At 54.2% G+C, this 18,287-nt stretch overlaps 7 protein-coding genes across 7 annotated transcripts; all 7 read right to left on the minus strand.

Moving 5' to 3' along the window:
- Positions 1 to 214: 214 nt before the first annotated feature.
- On the minus strand, positions 215 to 499 carry CGGC5_v013214 (uncharacterized protein; the record flags this gene model as incomplete). The annotated part of the gene is made up of 2 exons (XM_032021590.1): positions 215 to 250; positions 305 to 499. 2 exons carry the CDS (start codon positions 497 to 499, stop codon positions 215 to 217), a joined length of 231 nt encoding a protein of 76 aa, XP_031881512.1.
- A 1,280-nt stretch (positions 500 to 1,779) lies between these two features.
- AO-I-1 (Copper amine oxidase 1) lies at positions 1,780 to 4,014 on the minus strand (the record flags this gene model as incomplete). The annotated part of the gene is made up of 4 exons (XM_032021592.1): positions 1,780 to 3,297; positions 3,348 to 3,764; positions 3,835 to 3,950; positions 4,005 to 4,014. 4 exons carry the CDS (start codon positions 4,012 to 4,014, stop codon positions 1,780 to 1,782), a joined length of 2,061 nt encoding a protein of 686 aa, XP_031881408.1.
- Positions 4,015 to 4,730: 716 nt separating this feature from the next.
- On the minus strand, positions 4,731 to 6,265 carry apdF-4 (Aspyridones efflux protein apdF; the record flags this gene model as incomplete). The annotated part of the gene is made up of 4 exons (XM_066152887.1): positions 4,731 to 4,921; positions 4,980 to 5,027; positions 5,087 to 6,007; positions 6,079 to 6,265. 4 exons carry the CDS (start codon positions 6,263 to 6,265, stop codon positions 4,731 to 4,733), a joined length of 1,347 nt encoding a protein of 448 aa, XP_066007672.1.
- A 551-nt stretch (positions 6,266 to 6,816) lies between these two features.
- LAP1-0 (Leucine aminopeptidase 1) lies at positions 6,817 to 8,202 on the minus strand (the record flags this gene model as incomplete). Its single annotated transcript, XM_032021594.1, has 6 exons — positions 6,817 to 6,900; positions 6,954 to 7,018; positions 7,078 to 7,503; positions 7,557 to 7,729; positions 7,785 to 7,945; positions 7,996 to 8,202. 6 exons carry the CDS (start codon positions 8,200 to 8,202, stop codon positions 6,817 to 6,819), a joined length of 1,116 nt encoding a protein of 371 aa, XP_031881406.1.
- A 2,464-nt stretch (positions 8,203 to 10,666) lies between these two features.
- On the minus strand, positions 10,667 to 12,310 carry CGGC5_v013218 (Uncharacterized protein; the record flags this gene model as incomplete). The annotated part of the gene is made up of 2 exons (XM_032021595.2): positions 10,667 to 12,172; positions 12,236 to 12,310. The coding sequence occupies 2 exons, from the start codon at positions 12,308 to 12,310 to the stop codon at positions 10,667 to 10,669; spliced, it is 1,581 nt and encodes a 526-aa protein (XP_031881405.2).
- Positions 12,311 to 13,196: 886 nt separating this feature from the next.
- CXE18 (putative carboxylesterase 18) lies at positions 13,197 to 14,187 on the minus strand (the record flags this gene model as incomplete). The annotated part of the gene is made up of 2 exons (XM_066152888.1): positions 13,197 to 13,963; positions 14,037 to 14,187. 2 exons carry the CDS (start codon positions 14,185 to 14,187, stop codon positions 13,197 to 13,199), a joined length of 918 nt encoding a protein of 305 aa, XP_066007670.1.
- Positions 14,188 to 15,152: 965 nt separating this feature from the next.
- CGGC5_v013220 (Pheromone-regulated membrane protein 10) lies at positions 15,153 to 18,029 on the minus strand (the record flags this gene model as incomplete). The annotated part of the gene is made up of 1 exon (XM_032021596.1): positions 15,153 to 18,029. The coding sequence occupies one exon, from the start codon at positions 18,027 to 18,029 to the stop codon at positions 15,153 to 15,155; it is 2,877 nt and encodes a 958-aa protein (XP_031881412.1).
- Between the last annotated feature and the right edge of the window lie 258 nt (positions 18,030 to 18,287).

Consider the following 18,287-nt stretch of genomic DNA (forward strand, 5'->3'; position numbering starts at 1 on the left):
AGTTGTTTCCGAAGTCGGGCTGCAAACAACAGATATGTGGTCACACAACATTGTCACCGTGACGATGACAAAAAAGACAAGTCATTGGGCTCCTGAAGGGATTGCATAGATTGTCTACCTCTAGGATATAAATCTACAATGAACCCAAACACAGCCTGGGCTGAACAAAATAAAACGCTAATTCCGCAACATCGATAAGAGCATGACTCCCAGACTAGCCAGTGCAGCACTGGTGGTCGCAGCGCTCCGCCTAAACCAGAATGTTAGTGATGTATGTATGAGAAGGTTCGGTGGGGAAGCTTACGGTGCCGACAGTGGTCTTGGAAGGACCAAGAGAACGCTCGAAGCCCTTGGCTTTGCAGATCTTGTTGAGCTCTTCAGCAACGCCATCGGCGAAGCAGAGGCAGGCGGAGCCGGAGCAGTATGTCAGAGTCTCAGAGCACCTTTGACCCATGACGCCAGCTGCAAGCAGCGTGAAAAGAAATTTTGTAAGCTGCATGTTGCAGATTCTGTCAAAGTATTGATGTGTGAGTGAGGAGTTGCTGATGGGATGAAGAGAAAATCGGTAAGATGAGTGCGAATATTGGGCCATTTATAAATACAGCGCCATCAACCCATTCTGCCCATTCTAGAAGCCTTCGGACTAAGAGTCCATGGCAGTAGAGTTGTGAATGATGCTTAATTGATGGGGCCCAGGAGTCTGGTCCCGGCGGCCGTACCGGGGAAGGATGACCCCAGAGTCCTGACTCGCAAACCATCTGAAGCAACTGCGGCAGGACTCCGTGGGGTTGTTCCGAGACTCGTCCCAAGAGACGATCTGAGACACAAGACATCTCGTGCAGCAGATCATGTTCGTCTGACCAGGTGAATATTCTGTCAAGTGCCAATCCGCGCATTTTCGACCGAACTCTCTGCTTGCATCTCACTCGACGGTTCACTCGTGAGAAAAGACGATGCCAACCCTCAAGTTCAAGCTTGGTAATTGTGCATGCGATTGAGCACAGCGCAGCAATACAGTTTCCACAGTTTTTAATGATGTAGAAACAATTGCAACACCGCTTGTTCGCGTCTACCTTCCCAATTGCGACTTTACCCCATTGCAGTTTCATATACATGGCGGTCAAGTAGTACTAAGCGAACATTTCGGTGCGCCGAAATGTCCGACCACACTTGGTTCTGAATCGATCTGATCTGAACCACCAGAAATAAAGTTTGCCAAGATTGCCATCTTCAGACAAGTCGAGTACTCGACACAGCTGTCGTCTATTTCATCGTCTTTTCCATGATGCCAAGGTATTTGACTCCGCTAGTCGTCCCAGGCGCGCGGAGCTATCCGTGTGGGATGTGGGCGGCCATCAACTTGACAATGACTCAAGAGACGTGCAACACGCGCATAAGTCAGGGGGTTCAGGCGAGGAGTTCCAGAATCCATCAAAACTCGTAACTTGACCGCCTTATCTCTACGGAACCGGTGGTTTTGGAAGTCCGAAACTAGACATTGGTCGCGTTGATACGCTTCGCGAGTGGATCGCGCGAACCTCAGCCCCAAACTTTGTTCTAAATGGATGACAACGGTCATTGATAGTTGGCCAGGTCTCAAAGAAAATGAACATAGTAACCCATCATAATTTGCATCCGGTACCAGAGTGGTATTCGAGCCACTCTAAGAGCCACCTTTTACGGGCGTCAATGGTCTTTCTATTTGAGATATGTGTCGAAAACATAATATATAGCAAGCGATGGTCGCGGCACCTTGGTCCCTCAACTCTATAACTCTAATCAATCTCCACCGTGAACTAGCACGCTGCGGTTCTTGTCCTGCGTCGAGATGGGGACATCAAGTGCAGGGTTACCCTGGAAGAAGTTGACCGGCTTGAGCCCTACCATCATCTTCTCACACGGCATGACTGGCCAATCCTCGATGCGCGGGTTATGCGTCGAGCCAAACGTGTGCCAGACGACAATGTCCTCATTGCGGACTGAAGACAGGCTTTCTTCCTTCCGCTGCTTGATCCAAGATGCGATGCCCTCTCCGCCGGAGGATTGCATCGTGAACCTGCCGGCGGGGAAGAGCTCTTCATCCTGGTGACGCGTCACCCAGACGGCGTGGGAAGTATACTCGGAGCGCTTGCCGTGCCATGAGTTCGGATGAGCCAGAAGTAGCTGGCTGTAGTGCGGTAACAACTTGAAGCCGACTGGGGTGCCCGTGGTTGGGTTGGTGACTCCCTCATTGACAATCTTGAAAGTTCGGTTCGTGTTGAAATCCAGATCGAGCCCAGCCTCTTCTTTGACGTACTCCGACTTAGTGGTGTAGCCTACACCGAAGGGGTTATACTCATCCGAGTCTCCAGCATATGGAATAGGCTGGGATTCTTCGACAACGAGCGAATTCTTATGCCCGTCGATAGCCGGGTCGATCCTCAGGCAAAAGATGTGCTGGTGGTAAGGGGCCAGAACACCCGGCGCCACAACCGTGCCCCACGGCACCTTGGCATCGATATCTATGGGCGCCGTCGACATGATTCCTGTTGCCCGAACTTCGTAAAAGATGGAACCATCCTGCTGGAAGTAGAAGAGAAAGATGTACTCGTAATTGCTGACTGTGATGATAGTCTGCAGCACGAGTACACGTGATCTCGTCACGACGGCATTCCCTGTACGGAAGTTGGTATGCTTCCACAAGATGCCATCGTCGATCTCATGACAGCAAATCACGTTAGGCATTTTGAGAGGCTCTCCTGAGGAGGTGCTGAGCCATCCGTCAAAATACTTGATGTGGCCCAGACAATCGCATCCCAGCTTGAGGTTGTTGGCGTTGATTCCCGCACCGTCATTGCCCAAGTCGAAAGCTGCTTTTCTCGGGTAGGGACAACGTGGGTCGCCGTAAGGCACAAACATCTCCGAGAGGGACAGGCGATAAAACAGGCTACGACCTTCGAAGCGAACGTCGTGTAGAGTCATGCCTTCTCGATAGTTGAAGCCAACTCTCATGGTCCATTTCTCCCATGAAATGTGATTTCCATCAATGCTGAACGAGGGTCCTTCCGGCTGAGAGACATGATAAGGCTTCGTTGTTGTCCTTCGTTCCCGAACAAAGTCTGGATGGTACTCGCTGTCGGAATGAATCTTTCGACGGTCGAACTCTAGCTTTTCTTCATGGATCTTGTCATGTTCTCCAGATGGGAGCCGGTATATCTTGACAACCTCAAGCGAGTTCGAGACCTCGGCACAGATATCGAGCGGATAAGCGTAGTAGTTGGCGTCGGGATTGTCTGAAAGACGCATGTAGAACCATGCCTACGAAAGGTCAGTTTCCTTCAGCCGAGATGCCTGACTCTGAGACTCACCATAGTCCATCGATCCTTCATGTCCTTCATTCCATCAGTAGCGTATGCCCAAGGCTCAACAACCACCGTCGCTCCCTCGGGAAGCTTCAGCGTCTCAATCTCTTGCTGAATCCCAGAGTCCGCCAGACACGCTGCCGCAACTTGGGCCATGAAATCGGTGTCAATGAACGAGTGTTTACCTGGAAGGGGTGCCTTGGACATGATTGTGGCTGCATTCAGATCAATCATGACTTCATGCAACGTCTTGCCGATGTAGGCCTGAACTCTAGCCCGTCGTACTGGATGTGCCAAAGCCTTATCGCCCGCTTGCTGGCCATCGAGGAACGCTGTCATCTCCTTCTTAGGAGGCTCAGCCAGTGAGATGGCTCTGAAGAAGACCTGCTCATTCTGAACCGATCTCCGGATGATGTCGGCCGCCTGCGCGCGAGACGAAAGTCAATTCACCAGAACTCATTCTTTTCAAGTCACCGTTTGCTGGCACACGTACAGTGCTTATCTCTTCCGGATAGAGAGGATCAAGGGGATGAGGTCTGACGCCGGTCCCGCCTTGAATGTCCTGCGTGTCGCCCATTATCTTTGAGAATTGTAGATGTAGAGTAGGCGCTTTTGAATTCTGTCAGAATCATGGAAGACCGAGAGCAGAAACACAGACTGCACCTGTCGTCATCCCGCGGGGCTTTTAAGCCCGCAGCCTGCCGCCGAGAGCGGCATTGTGACTAAGATTTCGGCATGATAAGGCCGAGGATTCGGAGAGATAGGACGCCCCCGCACGCCCGGACTACATCATCGTCCCCGAAGGGTATCTGGAGCCTTGAAAGTGGAGAAGCGGACCCGGCGCCGTTCCGCTAAGGTAAGGAATTGTCGAGCAAGGAAGCCGGCTTCTCCGATAGTCGGGTCTTCTCTCCGTAGAATGGGGGGAATCTGGTCGGCCGCTGGTCATCGGATACGACATGGAACTTGGTAAGGCGCAAATGACAGCCTCCATGCTCCAACTGCCGTGAAACACCGACTGCACCCGCTGCAAGCCGCGCCGCGCCAAGTATTTGTATGCGCTGTATCACATGAATAATGAAAGCCATTTTGGCCTTCTCGCTGTGAATTTGATTCAAGTTCATTGTTCTCATGATGGACTGTTTGAATATCATTACATTATGTGAGATGAGATGTCGCGAGACCGCGCGGTCCACTACCTTGTCCCCCCCCCCACAATTTTGTTAGCCTCCTTCTAACCAAATGCCCGCCATGCCGCCAGTCCCTAGGTCAAGCGCCTTGGTTTATAAACAATTTCCCATAGCCTACAATAGCCAACTTTTACGAAATGTAAGCCCTAACCATGAGTCTTGTGCGCATTTCCACGCTGGCAACCCTTCCGAAAACAGATGATCAAATCCTAGTTCTAAATGTAAACCAGCCACCGACTAGCAAAGATCGCCCAGCAAAGTATGAGACTCCGCCCAGGAAAAGAACAGCCACGTAGAAGCCAGACAGAGCAGTTCCGCCCATAGACTCCAACATCTGTCCGCCGATGGGCACGGTAATCAAAAGCGAGAAACTGACAACAAAGTTCATGGTGCCTGATTGAAATATCAGCGGAATAGCTCGAGGAATGGCATAGTTAAGGGTGAATCTTACCAAGGTATCTTCCGTAGTCCTTCGGATCACATGTCTTTGCGATGCACACTATGAAACACTGCATCAGTCTTGGGTCTTCTGGAGCACATTCGGAAACGGTCTCTTACCAGGCGTGATTGAAAGGAAGGATCCAGAACCGATACCCCAAAGTGCAGAAAAGGCATACAACGCTCCGATGTGTTTCGTTCCGAATGGGACCAAAATGATTGCAGTGAAACTGACTGTGAACAAAATCATAAAGAGCAGTACATTAAGATGGCCAAGTCGGTCGCCGGCCATGCCTGAAACGATACGACCTAAGCAGGAACATCCGTTGAGAATGGCAATGAGAGAGAACCCAATGCTGGACGGGAAGCCAGCGACTATGGCAAAGGTGGGCAGAAGACCGGTGATACCAAAAAGGACAAATTCCAGTAGAAAGAGACCCATAGTCATGAAGTCGAATGGAGGACTTTTGAACGCCGAGAAGTTCAGAGTGGCACCCTTACCCCCTAGGGGAGCAGAGGATGAAGATGCAGTCAAAGTGGGAAATGGAAGGAAGCAAATCACCCCCAATACCATGATGCCGAGGACGAGGAAACCTGTCGCTCGCATGGTCCATTGCCATCCGAGTTTGGGAAGAAGGGAACGGAACATCATTGATAGGGTGACGCCACCGAACGATGACCCAGAGAGAGCCATACCCATGGCAAGCCCACGACGGCGGCTAAACAGTTTGCCGATGACGGCCATGGCAACGGTGGAAGTGAGCGCACTGCTGATGCCGCCCAAGACTCCGAGGCAGAGTATGAAGTGCCAGTACTCTGTGCACTCGCCCAGGAGGAAGAACAACGGAACAAGAGTAGCTGCGGAGATGGGCGCTAGGAGTCTCGTGCCATAGGCGTCCATGAGTGGGCCGGCCTGGATGCCGAGAAGGAGACCTAGAGAGGTGAAGATGCCGCTAATCCATCCGAGATCACGAGCTGTGTAGTCGCTCAGCTGATTCAATTGAAGATACGACTGCACCGTCCCAACGGACTGCATGAATCCTGAATACCATCAGCAAATCGCATATTTTGGGGAAGAAGCCGCATGCGAGATAAGGGATTGCTGCACATACCATAGCTCGGGTAGAGGAACATGAACGACCCGACAACGCATACCCATGCCAGCGGGCTGGACTCGGGATCTCGTTGACTGGAACCGGACAGTACGCTCGGAGGAGTCCCGAGCTCAATCACCTCCGGCGGAGAAGGAGCCGATGTTGGAGCAGACGTCGGCCGCGCTTGTTCCTCAGAGTTGCCCATTTCTACTCAACGCGCGCGGCACTCAGATTAAGCTCAGTCGGGAATATTCCTGGTGTCCACCATTGCCTCAGAGTGTGGCTTTACACATGTTCTGACTTCTTATATATGGTCACCGATGGACTGGCCGAGAACGGCATCTGGTAAGAGTCATATGTGCATCTAGATTACGCGATCCAACCTTTGTGTCTCAAGTTGGAGAAGACATGTGGGGCACGCCTTGCACTTGACATATGTACTACGCAGTACACCTAGTTGTTAGATAGTCTAGACCCGCCTGATAACTCTATCGCAATCTTTGTTGGGTTACTCCACGTCCGATTGACGGAAATGGTTGGAGTAAGGCGTGACTTGGCTGCAGTTGCACCGGGGGAAAAGCCAGCTAAATGGGGAAGGTTTGGGCGGGGAACTATGCCCGCGGCGACTTGTCATGACACGTGGGACCGGATGACCGGGTAGATATCAACAAAGGACCGGAAGTCGCAACTGGAGACAACATGCGGTGTGCAAAATATGTATGTGCTGCTGTGGTATAGTCACAGGTTGTGAAATATTTACAGGTAAGAAGCCTCGACCAGGAAACCGACGGTGAACTTGGAGTGGCGCAGGATGGCGGGCCACATGATAGTGTCGTAGGACTACGGCATGTTAGAGACAATATTCTGATTCTTCGAGACTACTCAACACTTACGTCTGAAGGGCTGTGGATGTAAGGGCTGGAGGTGTCAATGGGCTCGTCGCAGACATAGGCAGCGGCTGTATACAACTGTCAGTACTAGCTCTCACATATACTACTGCATGTCGGTGAAACTCACGGAAGCCGTTGGAGCGGGCGCTAGCGTGGTCGGAGCATCCGTAGCCGCAGGAGTCGCTGGTCGGCGTGCTGCCGGTGTACTGGGTAGCGACGAGGCGGACGTAGGAGGTCAAGGAAGAGTCGACGTAGTCGGTGTAGACGGAGACCTTGCCGGAGGGTGAGTAGCCGGCCATATCCTGGTTAACAACGGCGAGAACGGTCTTTCCGGCGGACTTGTAGTTGGCGAAGACGGCCTGCGATCCGAGGAGACCGCCCTCCTCTCCGGCGTAGAAGTGGAACTCGAGGGTGTTCTGGGGCTTGAAGCCGGCGTTGGCGAGGACGCGCAGGGCCTCGAGGATGACGACGACACCGGAGCCGTTGTCGTCGGCACCGGGGCCACGGGCAGTGGAGGAACCGCCGGTGGAATCGAAGTGGGCGCTGACAATCACTGCGCTTTGTTAGCACGAAAGATCTGATGCTGGCATCATTGAAGCAGCGTACCGATGTCAGAGCTGGTTCCGGGGATCTTGGCGATGATGGAAGGCTGGCTGAAGGAGTGGGTGAACTGCGACACCGTGATGGCGGAGTTGGCCGCGGCGACGGACTTGACCTGGTTGAACAACCAGGTGGCCGCCTCAGTGCCGTAGGAAGAACGGTAGTAGCGGTTGTAGAAGCTGCGAATGTGGATTAGTATCACTGGGAGGACAACATGAGGACTCAAACACTTACTCGGTCAACGTCTTGAGCCAAGTCTGGGGGTTGGTGTTGGAGACCGACGAAATCAGGGAGTTGGCCTCGGTGATGTGGGTCAGGGTCGTAGGGTAGGTAGACTGTCTCGTGGCCAGCTCGGCCTCGGGCGGGGTGGACAGAGCAGTGAGGACCTCGGGATCCTTGATACAAGTCAGTAAACAGTCAGAAATGGCCGTGTGAAGTCTCTCACGGTGATATCGGTGATGTCAATAAAGCCGATGTGCTTGTTGACGTAGTTCTCGATCTTCTGCTCGTCGGTGACCCAGGTGCCGGGGTCGGTCTCGGACGTCTTGATCAGGCGGAGCGCAGGGTCAATCGCGATCTTGTCGGTGGCCGGGGAAGCCAGCGCGAGCCTCGAAGAGGCCGCGAGAATGGCGAGGGCGGAGTTCAGATGCATTGTCCTGGTGTTGAAGGGCGCGTCCGGTGTGTGATGGCAGATGCAGGCAGAGGCGACGACAGCGAGAGCAACTTTTTCAAGCCATGAAGAAAGGCTGGGCGGCGACAGCGCCCCTTTAAGAACACAAAATGCCCTCACGAGACTGCCGCGCGACCTGGCGTCATTGTCTTCGGGATGTGGAGGATCGTTCTGCAGGGCGGCTGGACCCGTTACCCCAAACAGGCATCTCAACCAGCTGCGGTCTCCTCCGCCATTGCGCTCTATATTGGCCCCGACGAGCAAAGAGGCAGTTCGTTCATATTGCCCTCGGAGCAATGGCTAGCATGCGGCAGGAGATTTAAGCTTATCATGATCGCCAAGCCCGACTGAGCTTAGGGAGCTGCCAAACCCAGCTAGGCCCGGCTGTTCGATGCTACCCTGCCCGGTAGTCCCGCAACCCCAACCGGGCAACTTGGCGATGCCATTGGGCGTTGCTGGGGCCGATGTGGTAAGTGTAATGTCGCTGAGCACGATATTTGTTCTTGGCAAAGTCCACTGGTCGGACCAGCGCGGCCACTCACTGCTGTTTGTCCCAGCCAGCTTCCTCTTCGCTGTTGTGAATGGGCTTCTTTCCCACCAAGCGGTCAATTGAATTCAATGTCGTTGAGATATTTTTGGAAATGCTTCGACAGACTTTCGTCGCTTCCTCCGTAGTCTTTTCAAACTGGGAATCGTTCACGGTCTTTCCAGTCCTTCAGCTCTATTGCCAAGACAATACTTCTCCGCCATTTGACGAGGATTTTATCTCCTACCATTTGAGCTCAGCTAGATCCAATTTGTGGGGGCTTACGCCAATGCGAGGAAAAACAAAACTATTTATGCTTCTGTCTATGCCTGCCAAGCATCGATGCTGCTGTCTAATTGTTGGTCGTGCTTAGGGTCAGCATGCTGATCAGTTTGGGTCTAGCCATGGTGACATGATTTTGCCAGGGGTGGTTGATGGGCTAATGCCTCGAACGCAGACTACGTATTCGGATCAGACGCAATCAGGGCCGACTATGACGACTCGCACACCAAAGCTGGGTGGAGGGCGGGGAGACAGAGGCCAGTCGGCAGCCTCGAAGCCATTGACGGATGTTTGAGGGTGTTATTAGCGTGGCAGTAGACATTTTGAGACAAACACACGTTTGTGTGTTTCCGTTTATCAAGATTGAACGTGGACTTGAGTTTTGTTCGCTGAGAACCTTATGTGAATACTGTGCTGAGGCCTACTCTTATTGGCTCACTATGTAATGCCATCTAAAACACTGCAGCAATAATGGAGTTCGATGCGACGTTTAGCATTGAATTGCCATATTTTGCATTGTCCCGGTTGTGTCGCAGTTGACGATCCATGGCAAAGAATGGCATTTGAGGGGTGCTGTGATTGCCACCTTTTATGATATTTCATCCTCGAAATTCATTATTGGGTTGCGTTGAATGCCCCTAGACCTTGATAGGCAGTCTAGTACCGAGTCTGTGATGGTGTTCTTTAGCATCAGTAGCCTTAGTCACAAATCTGTCCAATCAACATGGCTCCAACACTGCGCTCCGTCGTCTCAGTGACGAGATGCACAGGAACTACAACATCTTACGTGACACCTGCATTTGGGATATATAAAGAAGGCATGGTATCTGGGTCATTGCTCACTTTGGGCTATTAACTGCCGAAGGTCAAACATTGAACGCGTGCTCTGGACGCTTTTCAGGGGCGTCTTGTCTTCCCTATTCACGGTACAAGTGGCTTGATATACAGCTTTCACTTAACTTATGCTGCGGGAAATGTGCCGATCTTCTGCATCTGATGTTCCAAATTCAGCTGCCGATCAGGCCCTTGGGTAGGAGCCTGACGATTTAATATTTTGTCAATAAAATAACCTCCCCGAGGAAGATTTCTCAGACGGATGAACTCAACACCCAATACGGGGTCATTGACTTGAACAGGCCTTGTCTTATAGACAGAACAAGACCTAGTCCGACTAGTGGTACTATTTGCGTCTGAATCAAAGTACCCATGGCATTTAGGTTATGACTTGGACAGAGGCCTTGGGTTCCTCGTAAAAGCCAGGGATATTCAGCGTGGTCTCAACTGTACGCGGAACTAAGACGCAGCTGTCCAACCCGGTCGGTCATCAATGTTGTCCAATATATGGTTAGAAGCCAAACACATTGTTTTTTCCTGGCCATCAGATGTGCATATAGTACTCAGCTGCACGGAGCTGTGTGTTGTGCCATCAATGCAGATCGTACGTCTGTCACAACCTTCCCATTAGAATCATTAACGGCAGACCTGAATGCCGGGCAGATGACTCCCGAACAACCATATTTTGCATCTTACATCTGACTGAAGCTAGATACTGCTACGTTCAAAGCTGATCTTCAGCCGCCTGCGAAAGGGCGCACCCCCTTAATTACTCACCGAAGCGCAACTCTGAAAGTCACACATCTAATCATCCCTAAGCCAGGTCACACCTCCCGCAACGACCTGGTAAATCGCCCCATTCGGCGATATCTGCGTCGGCGCCACATTATTATTATACCGCCCCCCAGCCCCCGCCCGGATCCGCCAGACAACCTCTCCGGTCCGGAAGTCGATCGCCGTGAAGTACCACACATACAGCCCCCTGCCCGCGAGCTCTTCGTCCTGCGTGTAGGAGTACAAGAGCCCGTTCGCCGTCGACAGGCTCAGGACGCTCGTCGAGCGCACATCCAGCGCCCAGCGCACCGCGCAGCTCCCGTCCGCAGCGACGTCCACGCGCGTGATCCCCGGCGCCAGCGGCGCGAAGTCGTTGAACGCCCCGTTGACGTCCCCCGCCGCGCCGAGGTCCTGCAGCTCCGGCGCGCCGTGGTTGTTGTTCACTAGCACGCTGTACATCGACCCGTCAAAGTAGCCGACCATGGTGTTCTCGTTCGCGCTGCCGTTGGGCTGGAACAGCGGGACTGCGCAGACCAGCGGCGGCTGGCCGTCTGCGAGGCCACCTGCGCTGGCATCGACTTGGCTGTATATCAGCAGGTTGACTTGCAAGTCGGCGTTGTCGGTGATGGCGACATATCTGTCTCCGATGAGGGCCGGTGTCGATCCGGAGCCTTGCGAGAAGCCGCCGGGCTTGGGAGCGCTGCCCGCGTCGTAGGTTGTGTTCCACAGAGCCTTGATGTGCCCGTCACTTGCATCCGCGCGGAAAGCGAACATGTGGCCGACGGTGCTTCGTGCGGTGTCGGACGCGAGAGGTCCGGTGTTGAGGTAGACTGTCCTTCCGCTTACGGCGATCGAGTTTTCGATTCGTTGGCCGTCGATGGCGATGGTGTGGACTGTTCCGTTGGGGGTGATGTACCCGAGACGTGAGGAGTCTTCGGCGGTGCCGGTGGTCATGAGAGCGACTGATGTGAACCATATGTTCTCGTCCTCGTCGAGATAGCTGCTCACGACACCATGACCTTGAGGGAGGACGGCAGTGAGGTCAATGTCTCGGACCTGGTTGAACGTCGTGGAGTTTGTCCCATCAACACGCTCGACTTGGAACATGTGCCTCTCCATCGTCGGCAGAATGACCATGTCTCCGGAAACTGCGGCGTAGGGAGACAGCAGGGTCTGGCTTTCAGGGGCCCAGGATCCCAGCATGTCCATGGAGTCCGGATCAAATGCCGCGATGCAGAAGTAGGGCTCCGCGGCATCGGTGCAGACGGAGCGCGCCGTGAGGCGGTTGTCGCCATGCCAGTACTGGGCAGAAATGGCAACAGAGTGACTGGAGACGTTTGGCGATGTGCCGAGGGGGGCGTTCCAGTCGTTGGTTCTGGTGTTGCCGCCGTCCTGGTGAAAGCCAACAACATCTGGGATGTAACGAGTCTTCTTTGGGAGAGCTTGAATTTGAGCAGGAGCTCCGACGAAGAACTCGGCGGTGACGTTCTGGCTTTCGAGGACTACTCCAGTGTCTTCCAGCGGTGATGGTGAAGCCTGAGACTGTTAGATTATACTTTCGATATCACTTCCCGCAGGGTACACACATGGGAGACTTACAAATTGGCCAGCGACGGAATGGAGGTAGGACGCCGACGCCAGGAGAGCAATACTGAATCTGGTAGAGACACTCATCATGAAGTTTTGTAACTGTGACTGCGAGCTTGAAGATGAGTGTTTGTGTTTGATAGTCAATGTACCCAGAGGTCTCTCTTTATAAAGATTCCTTCGCGCTTCTTATTGAAAGTCGCTAGGTTGACCGATACGGCTTTCACTGAGAAAATCAGGTCAAATTGAGGCTTTGAATTCTTGGCATCGCTACGCTTGAGCCAATTTCTTCAAATTCCGCGCCGCGAGCTTCCAGGCGGGAAACTAAGCCACTCGCCTCGCATTCGTATTTGACGAATGCCGGGGCTCGTTTATCTTCTTTCACATCCCCGATTCGATCGTCGCCTTGCCAGATGTCCGATTTCTAGTATACGCTGTCGTAAATCGCTCGCTCAGACGAGGTTACAACCCGTCCCCGAAACGGGCTGCTCAAAGATGCCGTTAGCCCGAATAACTCGTCGTACGGGATCGGCATCTCATTGCTTGCGAGAAGAGAAGGGCCGAATTATTGGTGTTGATAAACGTACAGAGAGGATGCTTGGACATTAGAAGCTTTCTCCGAGGACTCCGTTACGTTGTAGGCCCCCAGTCAGTCGGTTCTGCAGGTTGTCGACATCAATGTAAATGATGTTAAGCTTGTATAAGATAGAAGTGGCGAGACCATCAAACGTCGTCAGAACAATGCAAGGAAAGGCTCTTTCCCGTCAAGATTTGTTCTTCAAGCCTTGGATTCGACATACTGAGCAGAAGTACGCATTTGTGATTCCTCGGTCATAAGTGGGGAGATCCCGAGTGGCAGCGCTCTATGATTGCTTCAACCGATATGCCAACAGACTTTTCTAACATACGCAGTCTCGCCTTCTCACGCCGGTTACATTATACCAATCGTTGCACTTACACAAAACCAACATCCTCAAAAGCGTCCCTCCTCTCCCTCCCCAACCAGCCCCCTCAAAAACTCAACAACAACCCCATACGCCTCCTCCCTCGCCCTCCCCTCCTCCTCCCCCTCCATCTTATCAAACCCGTGCCCAACCCCTTCACACCTCTTCACAACAACCCTCCTCCCACCCCCTCCAATCCCCGCCGCAAACCTCTCCCCCTCAGCCGCAAGCCGGTCCCTCTCCGCCGTGATAACAACCACATCCCCCGGAAACGCCCCCGCCCCCGCCATCCCCACACTAACCCTCGCATCCACCGCCTCCGCCTCCCCGCCGCTCAAATACGCCTCCCTCAACATCCCCATCACCGCCCTCCGCACCGCCGGCATCTCCTCCACCCTCCCGTCAAGCATCCTCTTCTCCGCCGGGTGCGGCCGCATCTCCGTCGGCGGGTAAAACGCCACCACGCCCCTCACCTTCCTCCCCGTCCCGGCCGCACACTGCGACGCCGCCAGCGCCAGATTCCCCCCCGAGCTGAAGCCGCACAACACCACCCTGCCCAGATCATACTCCCCCCTCCGCGAAAACACATGCGCCACCACGTCCTGCGCATCCTCCACCGCGGCGGGGAACGGCTCCTCCGGCGCCAGGGCGTAGCTCGCGTCGAGCACCGTGAACGGCGTGTGCCGCGCGACGTGCCGGCAGAACGCCTCGTCGGCGCCGTGCGCGTCGAAGACGAAGGCGCCGCCGTTCCAGTTGATCAGCACCGGTGTGGGCGTGGTTGGGCTTTCAGGGCGGTCTTTGCAACAAGACCAAATTCTTAGTCCTCGTTCATGTCTGGGGGAAGGGACGCAAGCAAACAAAATACTCACAAACATGAACCCTAATCCCCCTCTTCCCATCTCTCCCCGTGATCGTAAAGACCTCATCAGGCTTTGCCGGCGCCGGCTTCTCCCCGTCAAAATACCGCAGCGCCGAGATGACAGCTTTGAGGCGGATGTACGCGAGGTAAGAGTGCGCCATCCTCCTTCACTTGCCGTTCCAAAAGAATGGACGACAACGATGAGAGTAAAACACCAGACCAACGCGCCAAGCCTTCATATTTATAACCATCTCGTTTGACTGAAGCTGGGCAGTCCTCCAGGTCTTGAACAGGAAGGTCGTGTGTTTTGTTGGTGGCGCAGTTGGAAGATTGTCGTTGGTGAGGTGGCCGCACCCCTGCAGCTGGGGATGCCGAGATCCGGCAGGACTTGGACTGCCACCCGTAGGACTTTGTCCTAGAATACTTCCAGGTTGCGCACGTAGACGCCCGGCGTTGGTCGCAGCTCCAAAGTTGCTGGCAGGGGCTTCAATCATTCACGCGTGCTTGCAACAAGGCTGTGTCAAATGGAGAAAGTCTTGCAATGATTTGGGCAAAAGGTTGTGTGCATAATGATGTTACACGCCCATCTCTGGGTCTTCTAAGTCTGTCTATATCTATGACAATACATCCTGTTTCTTCAGTGCTCGCCGCCGCCTGTTAATGCATACGAGCGCTCAAAAGTCGTTACCTGTGCCTTTCCGTAGCCTGTTCATGCCTGTTGCGCCAATGCCTGATCTGAACAAAAGAAACACTCGTTATGAATAGTCCCCCCAACACCCATTACCCAAACCAATACTCGCTTTTCTATTTCCTGTTCTGGACCTCTATACTCCCACACAATGTTTCCAAATCGCCGTCCGCCCACTCCAATAAAAAAAATGCCACAAGGCCATGAAGCGCTTCGACAATGTGAATCTTTGCCGACATGAACCTCGCTTGCTGGGCTTCAAACAGCCATCGCTACCGTTCTTCTCGATCTTGTAACTGTGTATTCAGGGAAAGGATCCTCCTCCTCCTCCTCCTCTTCTTCTTGGAAAAGGAAAACATTCCCGAACTCGTCCACGTCCAGAACCTCGTCAGGGTCTGTTGCCCTTAGCTTCTCCTCCAAACTGAGCGGAGGTTCCCTCTAGAAACTGAGCAGACCGCTGCGTCGCTTGCCGAGGGGATAGACCATGAGAGCGCTCAGGAATAGTCCCACGGTGATACCAATGGCGACTTGAATAACACTGAGCAGGACGTCGAATGCAGAGTTGTTGATGTTGGACGCGTCGACCGTGGTGCCGTTATTATTCGTGATCTGATCCGCTGACGTCACTCCTGCAAGAAGGGATCCACCAGCAGCAAGACCACTGGGCACTTGCACGAAAATTGCGGGCAACATAGCCGCCGCAGCCAAGCCATATCCAATGGTGCGCGTCCGCTTGGCAGGTTCTCCTCCTTCCGTGGGCTTCTCTGGGTCCGCAAACGTAGTGGAAGTTGGCGTTGTCGGGGCCGACTCATCGGGGGTGTGGATACCGTTGTTGTGGCCCGACATCTGGTACTCGTTGTGGCGACGGCTGCTGCTAACGAAGCGAGGCTTGATGCGCACGTCGAACCAGTCGAGGAAGTCGAGCCACTTGTTGTGGGCGTGGCGACCGAGGCGAGAGTAGAGGTTGGCGAGCAAGCCGACCGTCAGGGCGCCCAGCATGTTCGAAATCTGGGCATTGCCCACGAAGAAGTCCGACGAATAGTTGTTGACGAGGAATCCGGCGAGGGAGATGGCGATCATGACAGGCATCTGCTTCCACTTCGCGCCGTTGATGATGCAGAGGCACAGTGTGAATGCCGGAACGAACAGAAGGTACCATTGCCTGTTAAGGGGATTCTCGCACGTCGTTCGTGATTCAGCGTGTCTGTCAATCATGCCGTAGAGTGCTGTTCCTATGGTGGTACCGTAGCCAAGAAAGAGTGTGTAAATCATGGCGTAAACCATTCGAACACTACCAGCGACAAGGTTGTGGCTCTGGAGCTCCAGAGAACTGCACAGCACCATGTAACCTGGCAAAATCAGGGCAATGGAGCTTTGAGCTAGAGCCGAGAAGCAAAAGATTGAACCGTTGTTGATAGAGCCGAAAGCGCGGGCCAGGAAAGACGTCAAGATGGAAGCGGTGATCTCGAATACGTTGGCGTACAGTTCATTGCTAGGTGCCATGTACAGCTGCATGTATCCCACCAGAACGCCCAGAACCCAGGCGATGGGGAGGTCAATGAACCGACCGGAGAAAGCGAAGGGAGCCACACAAGCGCTCGCGAAGCCGAATGTCAGTACGCGCACCCATCTCGGGTACTTGGAGTTGCGACCTATAATCGCATCCAGCCTGACTGTTGCTTCGTCGGCACTAATGAGGTCGTGGACAACGAGCTTGTATACGTGGTGCGTGTCGCGAAGCTTGCCGAGATCGACACCGTGGGCAGAGCGCACAATCTTGACCTCCGTGGTGTGCGTAGCACTGTCGTCGAAGCTGATGATCATGCAGCCAGGGATGTACAAGAACTGGCCCTCGATCTCCAGAACGCGGGCCGACATCTTCATGTACTCTTCCAAACGATGAGTCGGGGCACCGTACATCATCAAAGCCCTGCACAACTTAACCAGATACTTATGCCGGGAAAGGATCTGGGCAATGTGCTTGGTGATCCTGATCTTATCGTCAGATCTGCTCTTAGGCGAAGACGCGCCCCAGCCGGACTTCTTCTTCTTAGGCTTGGGTGCGTCTTGCTTGATCTTCTCGGTGAAGCCAGCTGAGAAGGCACTTGAGCCAGGACCCATCATGGCGGAGGACGACTTAAGCAGCTCCGTGAGGGCCATGGACGACCTAGATCCTTGCTGCTTGTGGTAGCTGAAGAGGCCGCTGCTTGGCCGAGACGGGCGTGGGGACCCGGGGGCCGACGGCGGCGCGGAGGGTGGTGCGGAGGTTGGGGCAGATGGCGGCTTGGATCCGGGGGGCGAGTGGTTCGGAGTAGTGCCTCCGGGAGTGTTGAGGCCGCTACTCCCACCGCTGCCATTCTCGTTGTACAGCTTGAGCAGCGATGACAAGATTCCGCCATGGTATTGCTTGGGCGGAGGAACGTAATCATGAGCATATGACTGCTCGTTGGTGGGCGTTGCTGTTCCAGAGCGGGCACCAGCCGGAGGTGCATACTTCAAGTAATCGTTGGGCTGGCCTCTTCCTCTCTTCTGGCGTTGAGTGTGGGACCTGACAAGGTTCTCTGCAGCCAGGTGGGAGTTCTTCCTGGGACGGTTTCGTACTGCGCGGCGCGAGTTGTTGGGCGCCTGTACTCCAGTGCTCAATCCTCCAACGCGATCGAGGTCCTCATCGGTCTCGTCACTGAAGGGGTTGTTGGCCATGTCGAGAGAATTCCTGCGCGAGGGCGGGGACGAGTAGTTCTCGACACTGACGGCCAGTCTGTCGGCACGTTGACGGGCCTCGAGCCCGGAGCGTTGCTGACGCTCGCCGGCACTGCGCTCGGCGGCGTCGGCCTTTTCCCGCTCCTCCGGGGCATCGTAGCTGGTGTTACGGCGCAATACTGGCCGGGGGCGGCGCAGGGTATCCGAGGGGCCGGCCTCCTCCTGACCTTCTGAGATGAGGACCTGGGTCAAAGCACGACGCAGCTCGCCGGCGTCCGGAGCGCCCTCGGGCACATCTCGTCGGGGAGTAGCAAACGGATTGGTGTCGGGGCCCTCAGGAGACATGTTCTGCGAGAAATAGTCGTCGCCAACTACAATACTGGGCGGTCTGTCGTCGCCGTGAAAGCCAACACGCTTCTTCTCCTTCTTGGCCGAGGGGACGTTTGCTTGTTGAGGATTCAGCAACGGCGGCGTATGGAGCTTATCTTGCTGCTGGTTTTGAGCTTGTTGCGGTGGTGAAGGGTCGGCGAAGGGAGAAGCGGCGGGTTGGGGAGACGGGTTGGAGCTGCTGGAGCTCGATTGCCCGGGGTCTTGATTCGCCGCGGGCGCCGACATGGTGCCGAAAATAGAAAGGGATCGGCGCCGGCGTGGCCGTTGGGATGCTGTTGTGGTCTGATTCGATTAAGATTTCCGTGGACAAGAGTACGAATGCACAACGCAAGATAAATTGAGGTTGCTGCGGATGCGGGTAATAACAAAGCTAGCGGGCGGGTTGATGCCGTTTGGACAGACGGGAAGTCGGACTCGGTTCGTTCGGTGTGGTGTAATTGGTCTCGGTCGGGGTCGGTGTGTACCTGACGAGAGGTGCGTGTA

This window comes from Colletotrichum fructicola, assembly GCF_000319635.2.
Source record: "Colletotrichum fructicola Nara gc5 chromosome Unknown KSG_Nara_v1_contig08, whole genome shotgun sequence".
NCBI lineage: Eukaryota > Fungi > Ascomycota > Sordariomycetes > Glomerellales > Glomerellaceae > Colletotrichum > Colletotrichum fructicola.